Below are 26,284 nucleotides of genomic sequence, written 5' to 3' on the forward strand. Positions count from 1 at the left end.
ATTTCAGGCACTGGAGTTAGGGATTTCTCAGTCATTAGAATTCTTGAAATAAGTGGGGAAGGAAGAAGCACTTCTTTAATCTTGAGGCCTATGTCTGAATTCACAAATCCGAATTTGTGTGGTGTCCATAACTTTGGGTTACAGTTTTGCACTCAGGTGCGGGTCTGCGTAGGAATGCGTTGCAGAAAAAAGTTTAGGTCCGTACTATTCCTTAACATAGATGGCATTGCTCACTCACCACCAACTTGGCATGTTTGTCCAGCCAACGTGAGTTTGATAAATTGGCTACTGTGTCCTTCCTGTAAAGCTCTTAGTGTCACAAAGTACCGTCAGTATAAAATCAAAGATACTTCTCAGAGGCCAAAGACAGAGACAGATGGGAACTTCTTGGATCCATGAATATCCTGAAGCATTTTGTCTTCTCCGCAAAAGAAAACAAAAGAAAATGAGAACATGCAGCCCCCGGTAAGATATATATGCCTTCAGCCCACCTATGAAAACTGGGTTATGTGACGTGCTAGTTAAATTTTTATTTCAAAGACGTCCATAACAGTTATGCATGCTCAAGTTTTTATGGACTAGGTCTGCATTAACTCACCTAGACTGGTGGGCTTTGTTCTACCGGTCATTGAAAAGACACGTGGGTTTGGGGTCTTATTGTAGGGAATGGATCTATGGCAAATTACAAGATAAATGCAATCATTTCTCCCTTAATGACTTTATTTTTTTCAAGATACAGGCCTTAGCAGTATATAATAGTCTTCTGTAGCTCTCAGACACAAAGCTGTTAGTCAGAGAAACTTAAGTAGAATCCAGTCCACTAATTTTGGAACTGTGTTTGGCCTAGTCTCAGTGAAGTTTTAGACACTTGATATTAGGTATGTGATCCAGTGACTACTTACCCACGTTTTGTGAAGAGGCAAAAAACATCTGCAGAAGGAAAGCAGTCTATCTAAGGCAGGTCCCCTCTCTTTCTCCACCTGAGGACCTTCATTGTCACCAAAGTGTGATCCAGCCACTTCTGCCAGGTGTCTCTCCTATCCCCTAAGAACAGAGGAGATGTTGGGCACTCCATCTGCTTAAGAGGCAGGCAGCCTCACCTTTTTCTTAGGATGGACATGTGATGGAACTTAGGGACCTTTTCCGCAGTATCTTACAGGTTTGAACACCCCTCCAAGGACGGGGGTGTCCTACGCTCAAAGCTCTACAGAGCCTTTAGGATGTTTTTTGTTGTGCCCTAACAAATCAGAACTTAGAATATTTTAATGGGAAACACTTTCTGTGTTTGAACACTAAGCTCAGCTGCTATGCACTCAGGAGGAGGGATTCTCAGCTCAGCCTAGTGCTGAGGTCATTGAGGTGGAAGAAGGGTATCTTAGGGTTTCAGATTCTGCAATTGGGTGGGAAATGCAGTTCTAAATGCATCACCATTGAAGGAAAAAACAAAAGGAAACAAAAGCCATCCTCAGAAATGATCTAATACCCTAAATCCGCCCACTTCTAAATGAGTTCTTCTGCTCTCTTCAGCCATCCTCCTAAACCTGATCGAAAGAAAGCTCCTGCAAGGCACCTGTTTTTTCAGAAAAACATGTTTTGGTAACCACTGTCTAGTTGCATGGAAACTTTTATGGTAAGTTGGGAAGGACCTAATGAATTTCGGAACTTCCAAGTTTAGGCAGTCCTAAAAAATAAGCAAAATGAGTTATAGTCTGGGCAGGCTACATGGTTAAATACCTAAATTGAAGATAGATGAAATTTAAGCAGACTATATCCTGCGTCTTCCCCGTTTTAGAGCTGCATATGTAAAGATAAAATATTCTTTTTTTGACAACATGAATTATGATTATCAGAAGGAACGAAGACTCTTCCAGAAGACTGGATGGCCACAGAAAAATAGTATTCCTAACTTTTTATTGCTTTGCAGTAGAATGGAAAATACCATTTTTGGGAATGTGTGATGGACTTCATATGCAGTAGGGGTTATGTATAATTAAACAATTGCCCCAGGCATGATTTTAAAAAATGATATGTTCTCTTTTATGTTGACTTTGGCAAAATCAGATGCACATTTCAATAAGATTGTTCACCACAGTCTAATTCGGTAATGCCTCCAAAATGTCCTCCTGGATAAAGCAGTATGAACAAGTAGTCAGGAGTTAGCTACATCTTTAGCACTGGGTATGGGGAATAAAGAATTGCAAACAGGAATGATGAAGCTCAATTTTTTAAGAGAAATTTGCCTTCAGTACCCCAAGTTGTGTATGCTTCCTTATGCAGGTCCTATGTAAGAGAGTCAAGAATTTACATCGCCTTGATATTAAAATGGTGTTAATGAATATTCCATACATATTTCAAATTATTAGAATTATTGAAGACAAGAATTTTGACAGATTGTGTGCAGTGTTCTTACAAGGAACTTGCATGCACACCTGTTTTTACACACCCTTTTGCATGTACCTATGTAGAAGCATGTCTGAAAATATACTTTTAAGTAATTATTTGGTCAAAGATTCAAAGGCTGTGTCTAAACTACGTGTTCAAAGGCTCCACTGTGGACCAAGGAGCACTTCCCAGGTCACTGCTTTAGGCTCCTTCCCTACTCATGCCGTAACTCCGTACTGGCATGTAATTGCCCCCTTTTATGTGCTCTGATTTCTTTGGGAAGGAAACCTGAGCATCAGGGATCCCTGAGGTGCTCTAGTCACGTTCTTAAGTGGAATAATGATAGGGCCACAACTGCTGGTTGTACTGTGGAGCGTAGGCAGAGCAATGCATAAAAACTGTCTTACTAGATTATCTATCAATTGACTAGAACTTGGGGCATAATTACTGGAGAACATCTCAGACTTTAATTGAGATAAGAGAACAGTGTCAGGGAAAGAAGTACCCTCTAGTTTAAATCACTATTAGGTAGGTGAGTGACTGAAAAATTTCTCTCAGATAGGAATTTTCAATTGTTCTTTCTGCAAAACAGAGAAGGAATTGCAAGAGAGGTCCTACGGCAGTCTGCCACCAGCCTAATTTAACTGAGGACCCCAAGCCTAATAGCCTTAGCTATCTCTGTAGCCAAGGGAGAACGACTGTAATTAGACTGGCAATTTAGAACTTCTGTGGGCCGCGTTGCCCTCAAGAGATGCCTGCCTCTTTCCATGGTCTCCAAGAGCAGTCTAGGATCGTAATTCATGTGTCTTGCATGAGCACCTGAATTAGAAGGAGAAATCTGAGTCATTACTTCTGTATTTTTGGTGCATTATAACTCAAAACAGAGGCAGGAGTTGGTCAAAAATAAGTTACTTTTGTTTGAAGTTAACATCTGAAGTTTCAAAGAAAGGATATGCCTTTGTGAGCCATCATAGTTGATAGAAGGGACTGCTTTGTTCTTTTGGTTGTACTTCAAAGGAAGACTTCTGTAATTTTTTAACCCAAAATGTCTGCACTAATATCAATAGAGAACCCATCACGGGTCATTGATTTCTAAGCGTAACTGATATTTAGTTTATCTTATACCGCCTTTTATTTCAAGTAGGTTAGTATGAGAATAAGAAAAGGAAGTAAATTATGACGGAAAGAGAAAATACATTGCCCATAATCAGGGATAAGTTAGATAATATTAGAGTGCAGATGACATGTTTCGGTTCTGGAGAGCCCTCCAAATAGTAACTAACTTCTCTTCACTATTTAAGCCATCAGAGAACTGTGAATTTTGGTCTTGTTTATACCTTGTCACGGGCATTCATATAATGCACTTGACTGCTATTACCAGGAGAGTTTTGCTGATTTACACCTGCTGAGGATCTGCTATCCTTTGATAGTTGACCACGTGGGTGAATGAGTACCTGAATTTTGTCTGAACATCGAATATCTGCATGCATAAATTGTTAAACCAAAGCATTTTTCCTCCTGTATAGCATATAATTTAATCCATTATTACTGCCACCTTTAAAGACTGCATATGCCTGAAAGCAGAAAATTAAATAACTGTTTGCCATTAATACAAATCATTGTGTTTTGACAGCTTGCTAATCAACTAAAGTAAAAATGGTGCTGTACAAGTATGCGCAATTGCCTTTTAAGTAACTTTTTTTTTTTAATGTGCATGAGGATTCACCTTGTTTGGGCCTTTGAACCCTTAGAGGATTTGTCTTCTGTGATATGTTAATATTCAGAAGCATTATTAAAATAAAGCTTTATCTGAGTTGTTCATTGATGCAGAATGCATTTCCCGGTGTAGTTACTCCATGCATAATCTTGGGAAACGTTCAACCACATGCCGGTTACAGACATTACTTCTAGTGCAGGCTATATCAATTAATATGCAAATAAACGATTTAGTATTGATCAGATTTTGACATAATGCTATGTGCTTCACACAATATTCAGGTATGGGCTGTTTCTGGGGAGCTGAGAGAAAGTTTTGGAGACAGAAGGGAGTCTACTCCACTCAAGTGGGTTATGCAGGAGGGTATACCCCAAATCCTACCTACAAAGAAGTCTGTTCAGGTAAGTCTTTCTATTTGTTTTTTAAGCTCTGTGAGTAGAATCCCGTCAGATTGTGAACAGCACTGAAGAGCAGTAAGAGTGATTGCAGTAACTACAGAGACTGTGTATATACTGAACTTACCTTGCAATATAAAATGCATCGCGTTATCATCTGTTAATTGATGATTAATGTATGCACATAGATTCTGAGGAAAATGAAAAAATACAAGGTTTGCATTTTCTTCTTTGCTTATTGGGTTGTTATATACATCCTCGGGAAATGGATTCTATTTCAACTTAGGCAAATATGTTCTTTATAAAAATGCCTCGAATAACCCACTACAGTTTCTTTCTGTCATCTAAAACATAGAACCACTGGCAGCCAACTGACTAAGGCTGCTGTTAAAGCAAATTCGTGCTTTCCTATGCTTACTGGTAGAGAACAGCTTAGAGGTTTTCTTTCGGTTTATTTTCTTGTTAACACTTTTTATGCCAACTGCTGAAGTTGTTGTGCCATTCTTACTGACAATCTGTCTCCTAGGTTTGAGAGAAGGCGAGTAAAAAGTTCAGCAGCACAAACAAATAATGGACACTTTAGCAACTGTGGATAAGTGCTGCAAGGCACCTAGAGATGCAGAAACTTTCTGGAAATAGTAAAAAATGTGAGAAGAGATGTTTTAAAGTGATATTCCATAGATGATGCTGAACTCGTAAGAAATTGCCTTATAAATGCAAAAGAAAATATATAGATTTAAAGAGAATTTCCTATGGTAACTCTTAGTAGTATGCATGGTCTTGAATGTAAATACTTAGTGTAACTGAAATTTCAAAACATCTCAAACGAAATAAAGATCATCATGCCTTTAAGGACTGACTGATTCATAGATACCTACAGCTGCTGAAAAGCATAATAACAAGGAGAAGTGTCACTAGTGGATGGATCAGTGATGCCACTCATATTTATTGAAATCATCCATTACTTCTTAATACTTCCACACTCTTATACTTTGGATTTGATTCGTAATTGCCCTGCAGTATGTAGCATTTTCATGAGTATATATAGTCCCTTGCCTATCTGGCAATTTTTGTCCTCTCTGTTTCATGGCCAGCGCGTTAAATAATTAGATTTTTTATATAGAATAGGGATGCACGGTACAATTTCTCTTTCCCAACACGCTCACAGGTCAGGTATGCTGAGGATAGTTTTGATGGAATATTGAGCGTTCCTCTGAAGATAGAGCTGGCTATGGGCCAAGAGGTGATGTGAACGGAGGACAAGGTATAACTAGGGAAGTGAAAAACAAGGTACTGTCTTTTCATTCTGTGCGATGTAGGCTGGTTTTATATTTCAGAATGGGTCTGTGTTATTGTGTGCTTTACGTTTGACTGAGACACTTTCAAAACTTTTTGAAGCTTTTTATGCCTGGTATTTCATAAATAGTGAACAAAAAGTGGTAATTAAATAGTAAGGAATTTATTTCCTTCCTAATTTAATTTTATTTAGTTGGAACAAAGAAATGGGAAAAATCTTTGAACTCTATTTGCTGATAATTCTTTAGTTAGATACGTAGTGCAAAAACATAGCTGAAGTTATTTTTCTAGCGCTTTTTATGTACATTCGCATTATGGATGTTTATATACCTCCAGATACTGGACAGTGAAGGATTTTTTTTTTGCTCAGAGATATCCAGGAAGATAAGCACATACTTCATAACCTTGTCTGTGTGAACATAAATGGGATGTGTATGCACTACACAGTTTCTTTTCTTAGTTGTGCAGCTGAGCTGAATTGGAGAATTTACTGATTTCTGCATGACCATTTTTTCTTCCTTCTTAGCTTCCTCTAGCCCTATCTTATTCTGGTGTTATTCTTTTTTTTTGGTAGAATTATTTTCATTTTTGAACGTACTTTTTAGAAGTCTCTTTAGGGAGAGTTCTCACAAGCTCCCCTCAGATATTGCCATCTGGCTTCTTCTGGCTACCATAGTTTTCACTGGGAAGAATGGTATTTATGAGATCAGCACACTTCAGTTACGCAGTGATTGCTTCATCTGTTATAGCAAGGTCATATCCGTAGAGAATGCTTAATAGACATTTTCTTTAAATCCAGTTCTAGAAGGGACATCAATGCCACCTAAGCAGTATCCTCTTGGCAAGTCTTTGAGCTTTGCTTTCAACCCATGCAGTCTTGAGAAACCTATGCTTGAAAATTATTTTAGTCTGGCACCTTCCTAGCTCTGTACTCTGAAGAAAAGGAGCAACTATACTTTGGATTAAACATTTAGTGCCCCTTCCAAAGGCAGACCAGCAGCTAGACCTTAGGCAAAATGATATGGGTTTACTCTTTTCCCCACATTAAGCTCACTCAAAACAATTCAGCCTATGATGGCTTTTGGTTCAGTTACCGAAACACAGGATTTAGTGCCATTTGAGATGTCTGAGTCACTTGCCATTCTGTAGTCACATCTGATTGATAGCTTTTGTGATGGTCCCAAATGTCCTTGGACATCTCAGATGGAACTCAAGGTCCATGTGTGAGCAACTAATTCAAGGCTTTTCTGTTCTTGTGTGTTTAGGATGTTCCACAATCATAATAAATAACATCTTGTTTGGAGACCTCTCTGTGGAGTGAACTGCCTTAAATATAATTGATCTTAAAAAGTAGCATGGCACTCACATCTGTGTTTAAACACAAGGTAGTTGAGGAATTACCGAGACAGAGGCTTGGAGCGTATCGTATTCAATTTGTTATTCTGATTCACTATTTAGAATAATTCTGTTGGCATTGAGTAAACATATTATATGGCTAACAAGAAAAAGCTTAGGGTTTTTATGTCTTCTTCATGGTTTTAGTATACGTTCTTGAAAGAAAAGTTGTGTGATTATCAAATGAATTCAGGTCTGTTTTCCACACCACTAGTGTTCCAGTCTGCTACCACTATCTTTACCTGGTGGACTCCACTGATAAGCAAAGGTCAGCTACAGACTTGCTATTAAGCTAAGTAGGGGGACACCGTTTCTATTACAGTGGTCAGTTGATGACTATACTGCTGCAACATGTTGTTCGATAACTTATGAAAATTTAAGCCTGTAAGGGCAAACCTCCAACCTCATAAGCCTTGAAGAGTATCATAATTCACCTCACTGTTGGGGAGGTAGGAAAGTCATGATTCTGCTTTTAAGGGTCAGATAAGTGTTATCCTATTCAGACGTGTAATAGGTTGTTATGAAGATTCTCCTATCAGTTGATGTGGTATTGCCTTGTTAAATTGATGTTTAAGAGATAATTGAGCTATTTTGAAGCTTATGAATACAGTGCTGGAGAATTATTTTTACATTTTGTGGTGACGACCATACAGATGAAAATCTGAAAAGGCATTCTGGAGTGGGTGAAGGATTTTGAGCTATTTTCGGTGCATTAGCCCGATACATAAATACACCATTTTTGGCCAGCATTAGACAACCCAGGATGTTCGTTCACTATGAAACATCTTTTCATATTTTGCTTACAGATGTTCAGAACAATTCTGTGTTTATCTGTATATTCATAAGCTTTTTGAAATCTGCATAGCTCAAGTGGCTCTGAAATCAGAAGGGAAAAACTCTGCTGTTGTTATTCATAAACTGGTTGTGTACAATTACCATATAAAATCTGCAGCTAAAGATGGTTTTCTTAAAAACATGGCAGTCTGTAGGCTTATGGTTCAAGCTGTTAAGATCTAAACAGGTCATTTTGTTTTGTTTTCTGGTGTATTTATCTTTAGTGACTGTAATGTAAGAAAAGTAGATGAATATGCCCTTTTGTTATCCATTATTTGTTATAAGGCTTAGTGAACGTAACATTATATTTATTTAGTTAAGCCTCTTTATAATCTAGTCAATTCTTAGTACTTTTCTGAAGCATATTCTCTTGTATATAAATTACAGTTCATAATAATCAACAATGCGGTATAAAAGTTTGCCACATGGACTTCGTTTCTGTATTGAGTTACATACAATACTTTATTGTGAAATTGTTTCACATTTCATATGGAACAGACCGTCTTTTTTCTGAGGATGCCATTGCCTTTTGCAGAGCAATTGATCTTTTGAGTGATTCTTATATGTAAATGTTTCAGTTCTCTTTAAAACATCTGGGCTTCCAGAGGTCGTCCTGAAGGCGTCTCAATAGTTGGTGGAGGAAGGAGAAAGGCAAAATTAATTTTTACTCTGTTACCTCCCATCCCTTTGGTCATTTGGTGCTTCTACAAAGTTAATTCCCTCTCTGCTTCGTCTTAGTTATACATGAAACAGATGGCATGACTGCCATTGAAAGTATTGCTCTTGGTTCATAGCATTTCTTCGCTTTAAGAAAGAGAATGCAGAGGGCTTGACTTCATGGTGCTGGACTTGACACACTTAAGTATAAACAGCACGATCATTAAAGAGAGAAACCAACAACAGAAAATCTGACCAGTGTTTTCCACAAGTGATTACTTGCAATACAGAGAAAATTTAATACAGGGAAGTCTTTCCTTCTCAGATTTCCCATTCTCTACATAATACATATGAATGCCCTATGACAAACTATCAGTATGTTGAGGCAGTGTCTTATATCACTGGACGAGCCCTTCATTTAGACATCACAATACCATTCCAAAGTGGGTCTGACTGTCCAAAATGCTTAGATGTATAATTAAAGTACAAATATTCCCTTCACTTTCTATAGCTTATAAAGAGATCTGAAGGTTTTCATGGACAGAAACTGAAGTCCACAAGACTAAAGTTTCCAAGCAGTAATGAGAATGGTTCAGAACGTTTTCTTTTATTATTAGATTGCTATCAAGAGAATAGATTCCTGTTGTGCCTTTGTCGATTCTTTTTTTCTTATGAGAACAGGGTGTAGGAATTTTAATGACTTACAGACACTGGGAAGAATATCAGTGTTCACCGCGGCCTTGATCTGTACAACATGTCTCCATACAATTGGCCAGTCGCTCTTCCTCTCCCTGCTTTTTTTTTGCCTAGCTTACCTGTAAGGAAGGAAGGAAAGGTCAGCCAATGAAAGTACAAAATACTGAATTGATCAAAGGTAACGTGATGTACTGCGGACATTAGTGTTTCATATAATTTCTGTAGCAATTGAAGAGCAGGATATTGTAGGAAATGTATCCTTTTTAATAACTAGGCCACAGTTAGAATAAGTTGTGTCTCTGTAATCTTGCGACGATAGTCTCAGGATCCTCCTAGATGTGCAGACAAAACCATGATATAACCCTGTAATCACTAGTCCATCCTCAATGCGATTGCTAAGTCATGGAATAAAATGAATGTACCAATTTCATTTCAAAAAAAATCATTTGGAAAGGTGATAGCAGATGCTGCTGCAACGTTAAAACCTTGGCAACAAGAAATATAACAGATGCATTGAATTTCAGTTACCTGCTACACTGCAGTTCTGCTTGAAAAATTGACTGTGTTGACATGACTGACATGTTTTTTTCCAGCAGAAGAGTTTCTTGCTGACCAAGAAAACTTCATTGTACCTTAATATATCAAGGATACAGAAATGTGTTTTGTAGGTTCGTCATTTAAAAATAAAAGGCACCATAAATTTTTTTATCAACCATTGTTTGAAAAACAAAAAAGCTATCTGTCCACAAGTGATGGAGGATATATCTGTAATCAAGGTTTAACGCTTACATTTCATAATTTGACTTCTCAGGGCTAATATCTTGGCTGATTCAGGCTTGTAGAGATTAAATTGATATTTATTATTTAGATACTTGATTGTGCCTCGTGGCAAATTTAAAATCATAATAGCCTCACTGTTATCGCTTGTTCCTTTGATCTATTTATGTCACCCTTGTCCATAATAACAGGCGTAGGTACTAGTAGCAGTATAAATACTAAATATATTTCTTTTATTAACAACTTCATTTGGATTGTATTCCACTGAGATGCGTCTTTTCCTGTTTCTCATCTCCTGGTTTTATTAAAGATATACATAAAAGGACAATGTGGTAGCTCCAGAGGTAGAAAGAGCCATTACGAAACATGTTAAAGACAAAATCTCCTAACTTGGGGCCTGCACTAAGCTCCCAAAGGGCAATCCTTCAGGTCTGCAAAAGGCTCCGTGCTGGATTAGGCTATGAAGTTCACCATGCCACCATGCCTGGGAACACAACAGGAGCCAGCAGGAAACTCTTCCTCATTTTAGGCTTGTGAATATGTTGATGGTTTTGGTAACGGTGTTTGTGAGAATGATGATATTAGCAAGAGGTTCATCTTTGCTGTTACGTTTAGTGTTTATTTTTATGCTCTGGTTTTTGGTATGGAGACACTTCAACAGCAGCAGCAACAAAAGAAGCAACCAGTCTATAAAACCTTCCTCCCAGAAGCAGTGGTAGTACTACTGCAGGTGGTAACTCTGTTGAAGAATTGAAGTCAGCTGTGGCTATTCATATTTGTGAGAACCATTCTTGCTTTGGTATAGTTGAAATGTCATGGCCAAAGCAAGTCTACAAGTCAAAGGAAAGAGGAAAAACAATAGGCAAAGGAATGTAAGGGGGAAGGAGAGGTTGGAATTTGAAGAAACTAGGGGGAAACTACAGCTGTTGAGAGAGCAGCATTCTGAAAGTAAAACAGATGGTATGTTTGTGTTGTCCCTATATTTCTAGTTTATTGCAGTGTGTTTGTGCTTTTTTTTTTTTTTTTTTTTTTTTTTACTGCTCCGACTGCTTATTCCCCAAGCTGGAATCTTAATTCCTGTAGTGGCACATGGCTGAAGTGCTGCGGAGCCGATGTTGGTATTTATTTATGAAAGTATATTTTTCCTAAATTTGGGAGAATACTAAAATTACTATGTGTGAACACTATAACCCATTTTGACTTACTCCCCTCATGGAACATAATGCTATGTTGGCAGGTAAAAGTTTGTAAATTGAATATTGGCTCTCTGAGATGGTTAACATTTGGAATCATTTTTCATGTGACCTGCATGCTTCCTTTCTCTTGGATGAATGATAAAGTCTAATGACAAGAGTTTAACTTTCTACTTTTTGCTCAGCTATGCCCCAAAAGCCTATTATATCTCCATTTATAATAACTACAATTGTTATAGTCAAGTTCTGTTATGTTTTACATTTGCAAACCCACTCACTCACACATGGATTTGGAGTAGAGAACAGGGTAGGAGTGAGAAGAGAATTTGGTACAGAGACAGGAGAGGCAGAGCATTTGGGGTCCTCGTGGCTGTAATCACTTTAAATACAGAAGCTGTTACTACAGTGCAAGTACCATCAGGCCAGAGGATGGTTTGGAAAGGATTTTGGGATAGCCAGACCTCAGGGGAGTTCTCTTCATTGCTCAGGAAAATTAAGATAGAATATACAAATCCGTTTGGGAGTGTGACTCTCAGTAACGGGCAACTGCACTACATTGCTGATTTAGAGGCTTACAGAGAGAAGACAATCACTAAGGAGATAACTGTTTTTTTATTCTCAGCTAGATGCACTGAAAAAAAAAGGTGCTTGAGCCACTTCAAATTTATTTTTTCCTAATTGATCTTGGCTAATAGAAAAATGAAAGAAATGAAGAAATTGGGACCAAATAGAACATTGATTTTGTTCTAAATAGTTCCTAAATTTTTAGGATTGATTAAAGAAATGCAGCTATATTTTAGAATGGGACTTAGCTTGAATTAAAAAAAAAATCAAAATATTTCATTTTGAAAGGGTCACACCCCAACACTTTACAATTCTGCAATGGCAGCCATTAACTGAAATCATCAAAAATTGTAAAGTTGTTTATTCTCTAAAGATGCATTTTTAGGGAAAGAAAAGGTTTATAAAATAGCAAGAGATTACAGCTGTGCATGCAAAAAGTATTTTATAAGAGAGATCAAGCGAGAAGCCCTAACTAACTTGGTAAAGCCAAGAAATGAAGGGTTCTTCAGAGAAGATCGTCTTTCGGTTTAATTGGTGATCATTAACTGTGGATTAGAACTTGAGTACATCTTTTATATTTGTATTCTTTTAGAAGAGATAAATATGTTTAAAATGCTTTGATGTACTAACAAATGCAGAGATTATAAAGCTAGGATAGGTGTAAATTATGATCTATTCACACCTTTGGCATAACTGAAGTTGTAGGATGCCACCTACAAATTTCTGCACAAAGCCTGAAAGCCTATTGCTAGGTTGGCTCCATCACTTCATGCTTGTATGTTGCCTGGCTGGATCCCCTAAGTACTACTGCAATTACAGTAGTAAAGTACAAAGCATAAATTTTGGAAAAGACTATTATCCGATTTTTATTTTAAGGCCTAAAGCAATGGAAAATCTGCCTTTTCCATCAGTTGGAAACTTCCCCACGCTAATAGGGTGCAGCAGCCCCCACTGGAAGGCCTCAGCTGGATTTGTTTTAACACTACATCAGGGATTTTTACCAGCAGAGCTCAAGGGATAATCCACAAACACAAGATACTTCTGACAAAAGATAGCTGAGGTACAGTGGGTATGTAGGCCCCTTCTAGTTTTTTGTTCATTTACTTCTAGATCTTTTACAAAAAGTATATCTTCTTGTGTGGGACCTATCTGCTCCCACACCTTTGGCAGGAGGGAGGGTGGAACATTATTCTATTGACCCCGGAACCTAGGACTTGTTTAATGAAATATGCCAGCCATTGCCTGGCTATTTGGACCACTCCAAGGTTTATTTAGGTCACCACTTAGGAACCAAATCCCCTTTTTCATTTAATCTATTTCTCTGCAAATTTCCTGCGAGGTATAAAAACTCAAAAAGGGAGAATCTAATCTAATAATCTTCTTCAGCAAAAGTTAGTGTGAGTTCTGTCATCATATACCTCCCAGCTTCAAAGTATTAGTGATTTACTATTTAATAATCACAGATGACCTTTTCTCCATTAATTTCTCTATCCATTTCTTTAATGTATTTTTATTTTTGGCCTTCACAAAGATGAGAGGAACATTGATATTTCATTGATTCTAATGCTGAGCCTGCGTGGGAAATTTTAAAGAAAATTTACTATAGTTAGCTGAGATTTTGCTAAAGGTTACTTTGTGGCAGCTAAATACCTATATGTCTGTAAATGAACTACTCTGAGAAGTATGTGCTACTAAAAAGAGCTTTTTTCTTATTACTGACCCTCTGCCTTATTAATGGATATTATTCATAGTGACATGCTGTAGTTCTGTACTGTCAGTAGAGCTCAAAGCAACAGGTAAGGACATGCATAACGGGGAAGAAGCAAGTAGTAGATCCTTCATGCAAGATCTGAAAGTATCAGATTTTTCTTGTCTGAGCAGTTACTGCTTTGAAACACCTAATGTAATACATCTTTGGGAGCTTTCATTTTGGCACCAGGAAGGAGATTTTCTTCATCACTGCACATCATATGGCATCATCCTCCCTGGCATGCTTCATGCACAGTACTACTGGCAGGGGGTGTTTCTTCTTGCCCAATGGTTATAGTAATTCCTATCATTCATCTAGACTGGATTCAAATTGCATGTGAAATGTGACCACCAACAGTACTAACAACATGCCTCATCTCCATATCAATGAGGTCTCTTCAGCCTATTGGTATGGACCAAGTGACCAGTCTGCCTTAAACCTGTACTTGAAAAACAGAAGAGGAAGACTGCCTCAGATAGAGAGTTCCTGTGGAGCTGCAAACACTCTTAAAAAAAATCAGCAGGATAAAGTGTCCTAAAAGAATGTCTCTGTTTTAGCTTCTAAAGAGAAGTTCTTTGTTATTAGCGTTAGTGACATCCCAGGAACAGTTGTCATGGTTACACACCTGCTATGTTTATGTCAGGAAGCTGAAGAGGGCATATGCTTGGGCACGGGTAGGTGGTCACCAGAAATGTTCAGTTGTTTTGCTGGTCCCTAACATGGTTTTAGCTTGGCCCACAGCCTATCCTGGGCAATTCCTAGACTCAGTTCATGGTTAATATGGTACAGATATTCAAACCCAATAAGCAGCATGGAGGTGCACACCCTTTTGGGAGGATAAAAAGTCTAGTTGTACAGAGATGAGTTGTGATGTGCAGCTGGCCTTAGGACCAGAGAGTAATCCTAAGCCTGTTGTATTTACTAGCAAATATTTTGCATTGAGAAGTTTAGTGGACTCTGGTCTGCTCTCCTTTACTCTTTTTTTTCAATCTTCTTTGAGGCGTGTTGTCTGTGCAGGCATTTACAACCAGCCCTTTAAACCCAGTCCCTTACGTTCCAGGGATCGTATGAATTCTCTGACTGGGAAAAGGTAAGAAGGAGTTATCAGCTTTACCCCTTCTATTCTATATGTGGTGCCTGCCTGGAGATACTTCTGTACCTGTTACTGAAGGTAAACATTTGCTGTCAGGGTTTGCATACTTGTGCACCCACAGAGCTAGTGCAAAGATCAAATCTGTTGTGAAGAATCACAGAATCACAGAATGGCCAAGGTCGGAAAGGACCTCTGGAGATCATCTAGTCCAAAGCCCCTGCTCAAGCAGGGTCCTCTAGAGCACGTTGCCCAGGATCGCGTCCAGACCGGTTTCAAATATCTCCAGGGAAGGAGACTCCACTAGCTCTCTGGGCAACCTGTTCCAGTGCTCTGTCACCCTCACAGTCAAGAAGTTTTTTCTCAGGTTCAGATGGACCTTCCTGTGGTTCAGTTTCTGCCCATTGCCTCTTGTCCTGTTGCTGGGCACCACTGAGAAGAAATTGGCCTCATCCTCTTGACACTCCCCCTTCAGATACTTATACACGTTGATCAGATCCCCTTTCAATCTTCTCTTCTCCAGGCTAAACAGACCCAGCTCTCTCCTCCTTGCCCTTTTTGAAGACTGGAGTGACACTGGCTTTCTTCGAGTCCTCAGGCAGCTCTCCTGTTCTCCAGGACCTTTCCAAGATGTTGGAGAGTGGCCTAGCGAGAACATCCGCCAGCTCCCTCAACACTCGTGGGTGCATCCCATCAGGGCCCATGGATTTGTGGGTGTCAAGTTTGCACAAATGATCTCTAACCCGATCCTCCTCGACCAAGTCTTCCTTTCGCCAGACTTCGTCTCTTGTCCCCAGGGTCTGGAATTCCTGAGGACTGGCCTTAGCAGTGAAGACTGAAGCAAAGGCAGCATTCAGCAACTCTTCCTTCTCTGTATCCTTCGTTACCAGGGCACCCACCCCATTCAGCAGCGGGCCCATGTTTTCCCTAGTCTTCCTTTTGCTGTTGATGTATTTGAAGAAGCCCTTCTTGTTGTCCTTGATATCCCTTGCCAGATTTCATCCCAAGTGGGCATTGGCCTTCCTTGTCGCATCCCTGCATACTCTGGCAATATCCCTATATTCCTCCCAGAAAAGTAATGACATGTGAGTAACCTTATTTTTTTGTGTCCTACTTCCCCACTTGGTTTTATCCAGTGTTTATTCAATGAAGCGATTCAATTAAAAACTGTTTTTATTTTCTTTCCAAGGAGTGTAAAATATTAATTCTAGCTGAAATGCCTTCCAGTAATTCTCTTCTAATGTCACATTTCCATAAAGTCTATACAGTTCACTTTCTGCTAGAATAGTATAGCAGTAGAATAAAAATATTTAAAAAGTGTTTAAGAGGTATTTAAAAAGTGAATACTAGACTTGGCATGGACTATGACCTTGCTGGGTAAAGAATAGAAAAGTTAAGGTTTTTACCCCCCAGAGCATACCATGTAAGAGAAGAGACAACGGATTGCTGCAGACAGTTGGAGAAATCAAAGGAAGCAATAGCAGAATTTTAGTCGATATGATAAACAATAATCTCAGCATACCAATACATATATGCCCCTAATTTCCCATTGCCTATTTCTGAGTTGTGAAGTAAGTGAATGGAAAGCAGTCTTCAGCTATTCTGTCCTTGGGTTCCCAGGCCCTTACCAGGTTTTAAACCAGAGTATGACACAGATTGTGCTGGTCTTACTTCTGAGGCATCTCTTCTCAGCCATGACCAATAGGACTGCATTCCTGTTTCTTAAGCTAGGTTTCTCATGAACATTTGATAGCATCACTCGTAGCAGCTCTTGGAGAGTTAGGGAGAGGAGGGTGTCTGACACCAAATGCATGAGGTCAACTGGCTGAGTATGGCAAGTGGTGTCACAGCAGGGGGATGACTTTGGTTGTTGCTGGGATGGTGAAAATAGTAGGGTTTCAGTGCAAAGAAGTCAAGGAGCAAGTAGAGCTTAATGGGTAAGACTCAACACGTTTTTGCTGAAGGGATGGTAAATCGATTCAGTTCAATTTAGAAACTTCTCAGGGGCAAATAGTTGGAGACACCTTGAGACCGTCAACACAAGTAGGATGCTGCTGAGAGAGTCAATGTGCATCTGTCTTAGTTAAGTCACAGTGCTGTCTGAGGAGCGGCTTGACAGAAAGGCTGCATGGCCCATGGGCGCTTTCAAGCTCTTTGTGTCCCCATCTCAGCACATCTGCCTCTGCTGTTGTACCTTCATTCACGTTCGGTCCTGCTGGAGGAGCAGGGAATGGAGCTCCTTTCAACGGCTTACAGCTACTCTTGCGTAAAACTGCTGCAGGGAGCTGTAGCAATTGCTTTATCTTATTTCCCTGCAAGCAACATAACTGCTCTCTTCAGCATAGGCTCCCGCTAAGCTGCAGGAATGTGCATTGAGGCTAAAACATGCATTACAACTGGCAGCCTTGACTAAGATGCACCTCCTTAATTTAAAAGTTAGCAGAGATTCCAAAAGGAGGTGAGAATTTGCCATCACTATGAAGCTTTAAATTAGGGTTTATTTATCTTTCTAAAAGATGTTCAATAGCTTAGCCATGAGTTATTAGCCTCACTACTATGAAAGAATACTTTCCTCCTTGGAAAGAATCTGTGGTTTAAATTCCCTGGCCTATGTTATATTCAGGAGGTCATAATCTATTCTGGCCATAACATTTCTCTATTGGTCCTGGAAAGGTGACATGTACTACATACTGGACTGCAATATCATCAACTACCATGATTGCACATTGTTTACTCTTTTCTTTTTTTGCATTTTTGTTTTATAATTACAGTGTTTTAGATTTCCTGGAAAGGATACAGGGTTTAATCATGTCATTATATATGCTGAATGCTGTGAAAATTCTTTGTTCCGAGTCAAGTGGAATACCATTATAATATTCTTATCATCTATTAAAAAAGTAATAAATTGGGCCACATTGATCCTAGTTATAATTCTGCTGATGTCGATGGTGTTACATCAGGATGAAATTTGTCTCAGTCTGTTAATATCAGAATACAATAAAAGGGAAAGAGTGGATACTGAATGGCAAACAAATCTTGGAAAGACAAGTTCCACTCTGATTAATTAGGCATTGTTTGTGCAATATTTTGAAGATACACAGAATTTCAACAATGTTAAATATTATTATTATTTTCTGAATGGATTATATATGGTGGGGGAAATGGTCAGGATTCTATCACATTCTTTTCCTTTCAATTTTTGGCACAGCACTTTTCTTCTGCAGAACTGACCCTGAACCAGTGGTAGGTGCAGATGGGACCATTATTTTTCACTGCTTCATTTATTTCGGTTTAACAAATGGCTTCGTTTTATTTCTTTCCTCATTCCTCTTTGTTCAGGGATAGTTTAGCCCTTCTGCGGGTGTTCAAAGGTGTTCAAAGACAGGAGTAATGTGTAATGAGTTCTCCACACACAATGCAATCTCCCAACCTGCCTTTGTGGTACATTCAGACCTCTCTAAGTGAGACTAGAATTAAATGAAAAAAATATAGACTGGGATCTGGTGTACTTAATTTAGGAGTTGAATTTAGGTGCCCACCTTGAAAGTGCAGAGAAAGTAGAATCCAATTTTTGTAAATTAAGTAGGTAAAATTTTGAGTGGGGAGAAGATCTCTTCTTCCTTCTGCTGCTGAGTGTGCACCAATATACAATCTGAAAGGGAAGTGTGATGGATACAGAAGCAAAGGAGGTGAGAATATCGCTTAGAAAAAGCAGAACTGAGGTTCCAGATTTGGTTCCCCACAATGTTTGTGTAGCTGTCATGAAGCTATTATAAAGTGTAAAAAAAAAAAAAAAAAATTATTAGCCATAGGATAGGGTCCAAGGCCCTAGGTCTTTTTTCTCTCTTCTTTCTCTTGTCTTCCTCCTCCCCAGGTTGCCCTAATCATTAGGATAAAACAAGCCTCTCACTTGGCTTTATTAGTCTTGCACTTCTGGCTGGATAGTGGCCTTGCTTCATCAAGCAAAGTAGTGAATGTGCTTCCTTGGCATTTCCTCTAGCTTGGTAGTTGGGATGCTCTCTAGAGCTGTAGGTCTAGCATCAAACCTCCTGATCATGTGTTTGGACATAGGGCTCTTATGCAAAAGGTGTGCGATATGCTGGCACCGGCTCCTACTGCTTCTGATCTAATTAACTGTGAAGAGCAAAATATGTCCTGTTGTTTTCCAGAGATTCACACAAACAGGGACCCACCGTAGTCTCTGATGTTTAGCAGTATCTTTTATATGGCACCGTGGATTTAAGCAACCTTCCATTATGAAGAGAATTATTTTTAAAGCCTGTTGGAAGGATAAATATTTCAGGAAGCTAAGGAAGAAGAAAACAATTAATTAAAAAGGGAAATTTTTTGCAACTGAAACCACATTTGTTGCTACTGCTTTTGTTATAATAGCCAGTTTTGATCTTCTAAAAGTGCGGAAATAAATGGTGTCACAACAGCTGTGGAAGTCAAAATTCTGCAGACCAATTTACTATAAAGCCAAGTGTCTTGCTGTGTATTCATCTATTTATTGCCTTAGATTCTTCTCGAAATCCTTTATTTACAATATGATCATAGACTATTCTCTGGGCAGGCTCATTGTTACCATGAAATAGAATTTGTCTACACATGATATGTTCATATAACGCGTGAAGGCAGAATTCATCAAAACAATGGAGCTTTGAGCAGTGATATCACCTAGTTGCTTTTTGCCTCCTTTATTTTCGTCTTTCTGCCTTTGAATTGTTAAACAGTAGCTCTGTTGGAGTGTTAAAGAGTATCTTACAAAAGCAGTTTCCATAGTGTTAAACCTAGATATGAATTCTTTATACATCATTGCTAAGATAAGTGGTTATTTATTTGTACTTAGGCCTATTTAATAGCTCTTCATTAGAAGAATGACACAGAGTTTTAAGGAACAGCTTGCCTAGTGGTACTATTGATAAAGATCACATAAAACCTTTTCAGGTGACGTTTTTTTCAGAAAGTTATCAGAAGATAACTCCCTTTTCTCACCTCTTCCAAGAATCCCTGAACTACCACCTTAGTTTTCACTTATACCTGCGATGCAGCCTTCCTCTCCTCTTTTGAAACACCTCCTAGAAATGAAACTTCTCCCTGAATACAGTAGGGGAAGATCTTCCCATTTAATTACACTGGTACTGAAGAACAGTAACAGAAGTTTCACTCATGGAGCACCGCTGCCTTAATCTGTGCGTGCCTTCTTTCCTTTCGTTGCTCTTGCCTTTCGTGTTCCTCAGCAGCATATTTAATGCTGGACTTTACATGACAGACCTTTGGAGCAGAACATATTGCAGAAAGCAGTGGGAGCACCTCAGCTGGGCTGTTACCTTGAGACTCAGCTGATTTCGTTCTATTCCTGGCTGTAAGGTTGATTTGGATGACCTTCAGCTCTTCCTGCCTATCGTCCTCATTTATAAAAAGGGGATACTTTATCTTATAAAATGCTTGGAAATCTACAGCTCTGTGGATTTTTCTGGTAGTGAGTTTTGGAGCAAAGTTTTAAGTAACAAGGGGAAATCTAAAGTTTTATTTTATCTCCTTTAGTCTTAGAGTATTTTGCAAATACATTTCTGTATATATATACATCTTTACATAGTTTTAGTTCAGCTGATAAGTAAATCTCTGAATATTTTGCATTAAACATAATTTGCAATCTCCATTTTTTGATTCTGGTTCTTTTCCAGTCCTGTCAGACACATAAGTAAATATCTCAGTACATCTTGTAAAATCTTCCTTGGGTGCTTTCTAATTACAGAAATTTTACCGTATAGGATGATACATACTCTATACGATATCTGCCCCAAAATCTACTCTGAATATTTCTTTGAAACATTACTTTAAATTGAAATAAGCTTTCAGATAGAGATATTTATAGATCTGCAGAATGCAACTTGATGACTTCATTATTTACTTACATATACTGTGCACCAACCTCATCAGAGTTGCTATTCTGATTTATAATGGAGTTACTGAGAACGAGATCTGGGTCTCCCCTAAAACTTCCATAATTTTGACATATTAAATACAAGAAAAATATAATAGCAAAGCGAATGCTACTTCTTTTTTTTCTACTGGGTGGTCTATAACATATTTAGTGTCTTCTTCTCTGAAGACCTTCTGTAAAGATTAGATCTTCAACTTCTCCTGCAGAATTGTTCTAAAAGGGTTAATTCTCATTTGAAGGTTTTTATTCCCTTAGAAGCATTGAAAACAATGTTTTCTGTATCTCCTTAATTGAATATTGCAGTATTTCAGTGCTACGAGCCAAAGTAAATCTTATTTCATTGTAAAACTACTACTTTGACATCACCAAAATAAAAAAGGGAGAGGGAAAAACCCTGAAGCCAGAAATTACCGCTTATGCAAGGATAGTGTTAGTGGTTGTGCCATTCCCTTTTAAATAATTCCTCTCTAATTGGTAACCCAATGTAATGGGTAAGTGAACATATTTCACAGCAGCAGCTGTTGGATGTTCAATGACTGGAAAATACAGTGATGGTTAAGTGTGTGGAGTACTCATCCCATCAGTAAGAGTAAGTTAATCATATACAATTCACTGAACAGTGGAGTTGCATTTGCGGAGCAGTGGGCTGCCTTTTAATTGTTGTAGGTCTTTTTCAATATCTTGCAGTATCTTTTGTCTCAGCTGTAGCAGTTTTGGTTGCATCCCTAAAACTGTCAGTCTTCCTTATTTTTTGCAAGAGCCTAACAATTCCTCCTTCACAATGCAGCTTAAATTGGACCAGATGCTGCATCAATAGAACAGTCTGCCCATCTCGGAGGCATTAAGCCCAAAATTATTTAGAAAATTGAAGCCTTTAACATACTCTGGATTAATGTGATTAAGTAGAGCTTGCTTTAATTCATAGCCATCTATTCCTTTATTAATAGCCATTTCATCAACAGGAGCAGCACATATGGGTACAAGAAGACTGAAAGTTAAATTGATTGCACTAAGCCTGTAAGAGAAGCATTTAATGTTTCAATAATAACTAATGTAAGACTTCACTGTGGGGCATTTTAGATAGATTTAGATCAGCTTATAGACACAGTATTTATTAACATCTTTTAATTTTTAATATAAGCTTGCTGAATGAAAGTCTCTCTTTTTTTTAAATCTCTTCTTTAAATCTGCATTTGATATACAAGATCACTGTAGTTGTAAAGGAGAGCCTCTTGTGTGAATGATAACAGCTGGTCCAGGGTATAGTGGAGTGTAGTTTTTCCTACAGGCTTAGGAAAAGATAAAATGCAACAGAGGTTAATTTTATGTGAGTGTGTATCCGTAGGCCCTCAGAATACACGTGTTTGTGATCTTATAATCATTATAGGTACTGAAATAATGTGTGCTAGTAGATGTTTCATTTCAACAATACATACATTTAATAACTGCAACGCTCATATAAGACCTATAATACAAGGAGTCCGTCATTCACACCTTAGAACTCCATTGTTTGGGATGATTCGGGTGGTCCTTATTTATTTCCCAACACAGTAGTGATATATGTACATATGTATCCATGCACACATATGTATATATATAAAGAGAGGAGAGAGAGAGAGACATTTGTAGTAAGTATTTTTGAGAAAAGCAAAACAATTAAAATCTATAAATTGCTCTCCTAAATTAAGTATTTTATTTAAATAATTGATTTTGGCAAGTTTATAATGTAATCTTAAAGGAATGAGCACCTCATAGTGTATATGTAGGCATCTAGCTGACTAAGTTCCGCTAGGTGTCTGATATCAGACATCTGAAGTTAGATAAAATCACTTAATGCATCGCATCCTCAGTTTAGGTAGACGGTAGTCCCTGATATTCTTAGGGGAAACAACATGGCCCCAACCAAGACATTGACACATTAGGAGAGCTTTAGATTTGTAAGTATGGGGTTTTTTTTGTTTTTTTTTTTTTTTGCTTGAATTGATTACAACTACATTGATAAATTTGTCCAGGATCATTCTGTGGCACTGAGGCTACCTAGAACAGAACAGTCATGTGCGTCTATTAAACTCTCCTGTCCTCCAGACCTGAATGGCGGCATGTAGCCTATCTATTGGAAATGATTCCTGACCTACACTTACTCCCAAAACATTTTTGTGAGTTATTTCAGAGGGCACTAGCTAACCATACCATAGAGATGACCGTTCTAACAATTTACGGTTTGGAAGGTCGAATTGCAATACCTGGGAATGTTCCCTGGCACTATTTAATTTACTAGCATGGGCGTAGCCTTAAATTCTGCTAAATGAACCTAAGACGCCAAAGTTCCTTTGTTTGTTTGAACTGTGGTGTGTCCTCTGGAATATGCCTTCAAATACAGATGTAAAAATGGAGAATGGAAACAACTAGCTGATAATTTAATACCGTAATTTTTACCAAAGTATAGAATCATAGAAGTACTGGTTGGAAGGGACATCTGGAGGTCTCTGCTCCAACCTCTCATCTGGCGCAGGACTATCTCCAGCACTAGATCAGGTCAGCTGTGGCTTTGTCTGGCTGAATCTTGAAAAACTCCAAGGATGGAGATTCCATGATCTCCTAGGGTGACATGCTCTAGTGCAGCACTATCCTCCTAGCGACAAAGGTTTTCCTAATGTCTGATTTAAACCTCCCAAGGCAAAGCTTATGGCCATTACCCATTGTTATACTGTCTACCGCTGCTGAGAAGATCTTGGATATACAGTCTTTGCAACTTCCCATCAAATAATTTAGGTTGCTATTAGTTTAGCCTAAACAACTCCCAAGCCTAACTCCCTTACCTTCTTGTAGGTCATTTGCTGTAGCCTCCTAACCATCTTGGTAGCTCCCTGTGGACCCTTTTAGTTTTCTTAGTTTCTCGTTAGCCTTAATCTGGAGGCCACTGATCTGCTCTCTCTTGTGTAAAACAAAGCAAAATACAAATGTCAGTGCTAGCTTATGTGTAATTAGTTTCTTACAGTTAATGATTGAAGATGCCAGGAAATATCCTAATCTTAGTCTTCAGCCTATCACGCACTTTAACTTTTCACTGCTACAGCCACTGTGAAGCTGAGATAATTACGAGATTTGTGCTATATACAAGAAGCAGGCAAGGGAAAAGTGCAATCAACATTCAAGGCCTCTGTAGTGGAGAAGACTTGACTAAATAATTTTAAACGATCCCAGAGAAGAGCCATCCTCTTTTTCACAGAAGGAGTGGGAGGTGTAGAAGAAGCAGCAAAATGTGTTCATCATCCAACTGCCATGGGGAAATATCTCTTCCCAATTCCATGACTGGAATGTGGAAAATGTAAGCCAGACATGGAGTGCTGGGCCATCATGCACAGGGGTACTTTTCGTCGTTACGGGGGCATCTGTGCTTCAAGGGAAGGCAAAGATGAAACAAAGACAGACTAGCAAAAATACAGCTGGCTATATATAAGGGAGGTGGGCAGAGATTACTTTTGGGGCAATTGAAGCTCCAAAACATGAGATTTGACTATAGTCATTGTTTTAATGAGAGCTGCAAACTGTTGTGTTGAGCATTACAAAAAATAGTGCTGTCCCTAAAGCTTATGAAAGAAAGGAAAGATGAGTTAGAGCCTCAGATTCATAAATTCAGATATTGTGGATGATCACCATGAACATCCACACTGACTTCCTGCATCTACAGACCATTGAATTCATTGCAGAAGCTTGGATAAAAATGTCTTAAAAAGGTAAATAATATCAGGAATGTATTCTTCACTGCTAGGAAATTGCATTTTATTTCTGATTGAATTTATCTAGCCTCGGCTTTCAGCAGCAGGATATTCCTGTGCTTCTCTTAGCAATACTGAAAAGACCCTCCCAATGTGAGGAAAAAAAATCACTCCGAGGTATGGTATCTGTAAGAAAGAAATTTGTGACCCTCATTTTGCCAGATTTGATGTTATTAAATTTAAATAGCTCTCATGGTAGTAGGTATTGTAGAATAAACATAAATGCAAGCACAGTAAGTCACATTATTTGAATATACAGCTTCCCTGAGTTTTGCGTTTTAATAGATATTAACAATTGTTTTTTTTTTTGTGTTGTCTTCTAAAATACTTTTGGGAATCCAAATTGAGTGCTTCATTTTTGGACAAATTAATATCAAGGAATACTAGTTTCATTTGAATTAAAAACCTTTCTTTTCCTTTCTTAAACGTTCCCATTTAAATGAAAATTTGAGAAGGGATGCAAGTGACCTCTAATTTAAAAATCTTTATTTGTGAATGGTTGAGTAGAAATAATGGATAGTCAAATACAATGAATGTTCATTAGGTCTAAGCAGGAGGTAAATGCTTTCACTGCTCTAACGTAAAGTGCAACATTTACATTTTAGAAAAATGGCAAAAATATTTTTTGTTAGGTGTAAGTAGCAGTATAAACAGCAAACTATTTACTGGAGTCAATTGTAATTAATTTCCTCAGTAGTTGAAAAAAAAGTTGCTCTTATTGGTCTTTTACAGTATAATTAATCATTAGTAATAATTCATTTTATGTGGCTTCTTGAGGTTAAACACTGGCACAGCCATTCATTAAAAATGGGGTGAGAATTAATGTCTAATAGGTTTGCCACAAAAAAGTTAAATATCTGTAAAGAATTATTAAAGGTTAATGATTGATCTACTTACCTTTTTTTTTTTTTTAACCTTGAGCTTGAATATGGGTCATGCAACTGTAGAAATATATTAGCTGGTTTTTGATCACTTTCCAGTGGTTAATGGTCTTTCTGAAACCTATGACACAAGGAAGTATGTTTTTCACTGTATTCTTAAGATGTTTGTCATCACTACATGGTATGTTATGCTCTGGGTGAGCTTCTAGGAATGAAGAATTCAACTTAACGTAATCAGGAATGAAATATCCAAAAATCTTAATATGGCATCAGATGGTACTAGTCATAGAGCAAGCTGCTGCTTTTCATTGAAGGTACACTGAAGAGGAGGACTGGGAGCTAAATTTGGGATCCAGGAATTATTAAGTCTTTCTAGCAGTTTTAGTGAGTGACAGAGCTGTCTCTTAATCTATATCTGTACAGCTCCATGCACAGTGCTGTGCAAATGCACAGCTGTAATTTGCACTGTAATATCCAGCTATCATAATTATGTCTAAATGAGGCAATAGAGGGGAGCAGATGTTGCTTTCTAGCAGAAGGACAGTCCATTGCTCTACTGTATACTCTGCAGGGCCCCCAGGGGGAGCTGTGATGGCAAGGAACTCCTTGCCAGTATCTCTGGTTACCTTTATCTTCATGATGATAAAAAAGAAAATATTGTCCTAAGTGTGTTTCAACCCCTTCTACAGTTAATGGAAAACAATCCGTGGTTCCCTCATGGTGGGCAAAGCTGCCTTGAGCCTCCTAACGGGTAACATCAGAGCAGATGCTGACTTATGTCTTAACAATCTCCTGATTACCAGGCTGTAGGATATGACATCATTTCTGATAAAAATCATTTGTGATGTCAAAGATCAGACCAATTACAAGATCTCTATGGTTTCCATTCTTCAGAAGCAGATTCTTTGGAAGTTCCTTGATTAACAAGTGT

The 26,284-nt window shown here is 38.3% G+C and overlaps 1 protein-coding gene across 17 annotated transcripts in view; it reads left to right on the plus strand.

Annotated features, from left to right (window-relative positions):
• MSRA (methionine sulfoxide reductase A) overlaps window positions 1-26,284 on the plus strand; it is a 302,387-nt gene that overhangs the window by 147,498 nt on the left and 128,605 nt on the right. For 12 of the 17 annotated variants that reach the window (XM_068936880.1, XM_068936881.1, XM_068936879.1 and 9 more), the window contains one exon: window positions 4,381-4,500. The exons of 2 other annotated variants lie outside the window; for them this stretch is intronic. In XM_068936880.1, the coding sequence (XP_068792981.1) occupies window positions 4,381-4,500 (120 nt within the window). Of the gene's footprint in view, window positions 1-4,380; window positions 4,501-5,020; window positions 5,194-15,269; window positions 15,832-26,284 lie in introns of those variants that run through there. 3 more of the 17 variants (XR_011139953.1, XM_068936882.1, XM_068936883.1) reach the window with 3 other exon arrangements.

This window comes from Struthio camelus, chromosome 3 (genome assembly GCF_040807025.1).
Source record: "Struthio camelus isolate bStrCam1 chromosome 3, bStrCam1.hap1, whole genome shotgun sequence".
NCBI lineage: Eukaryota > Metazoa > Chordata > Aves > Struthioniformes > Struthionidae > Struthio > Struthio camelus.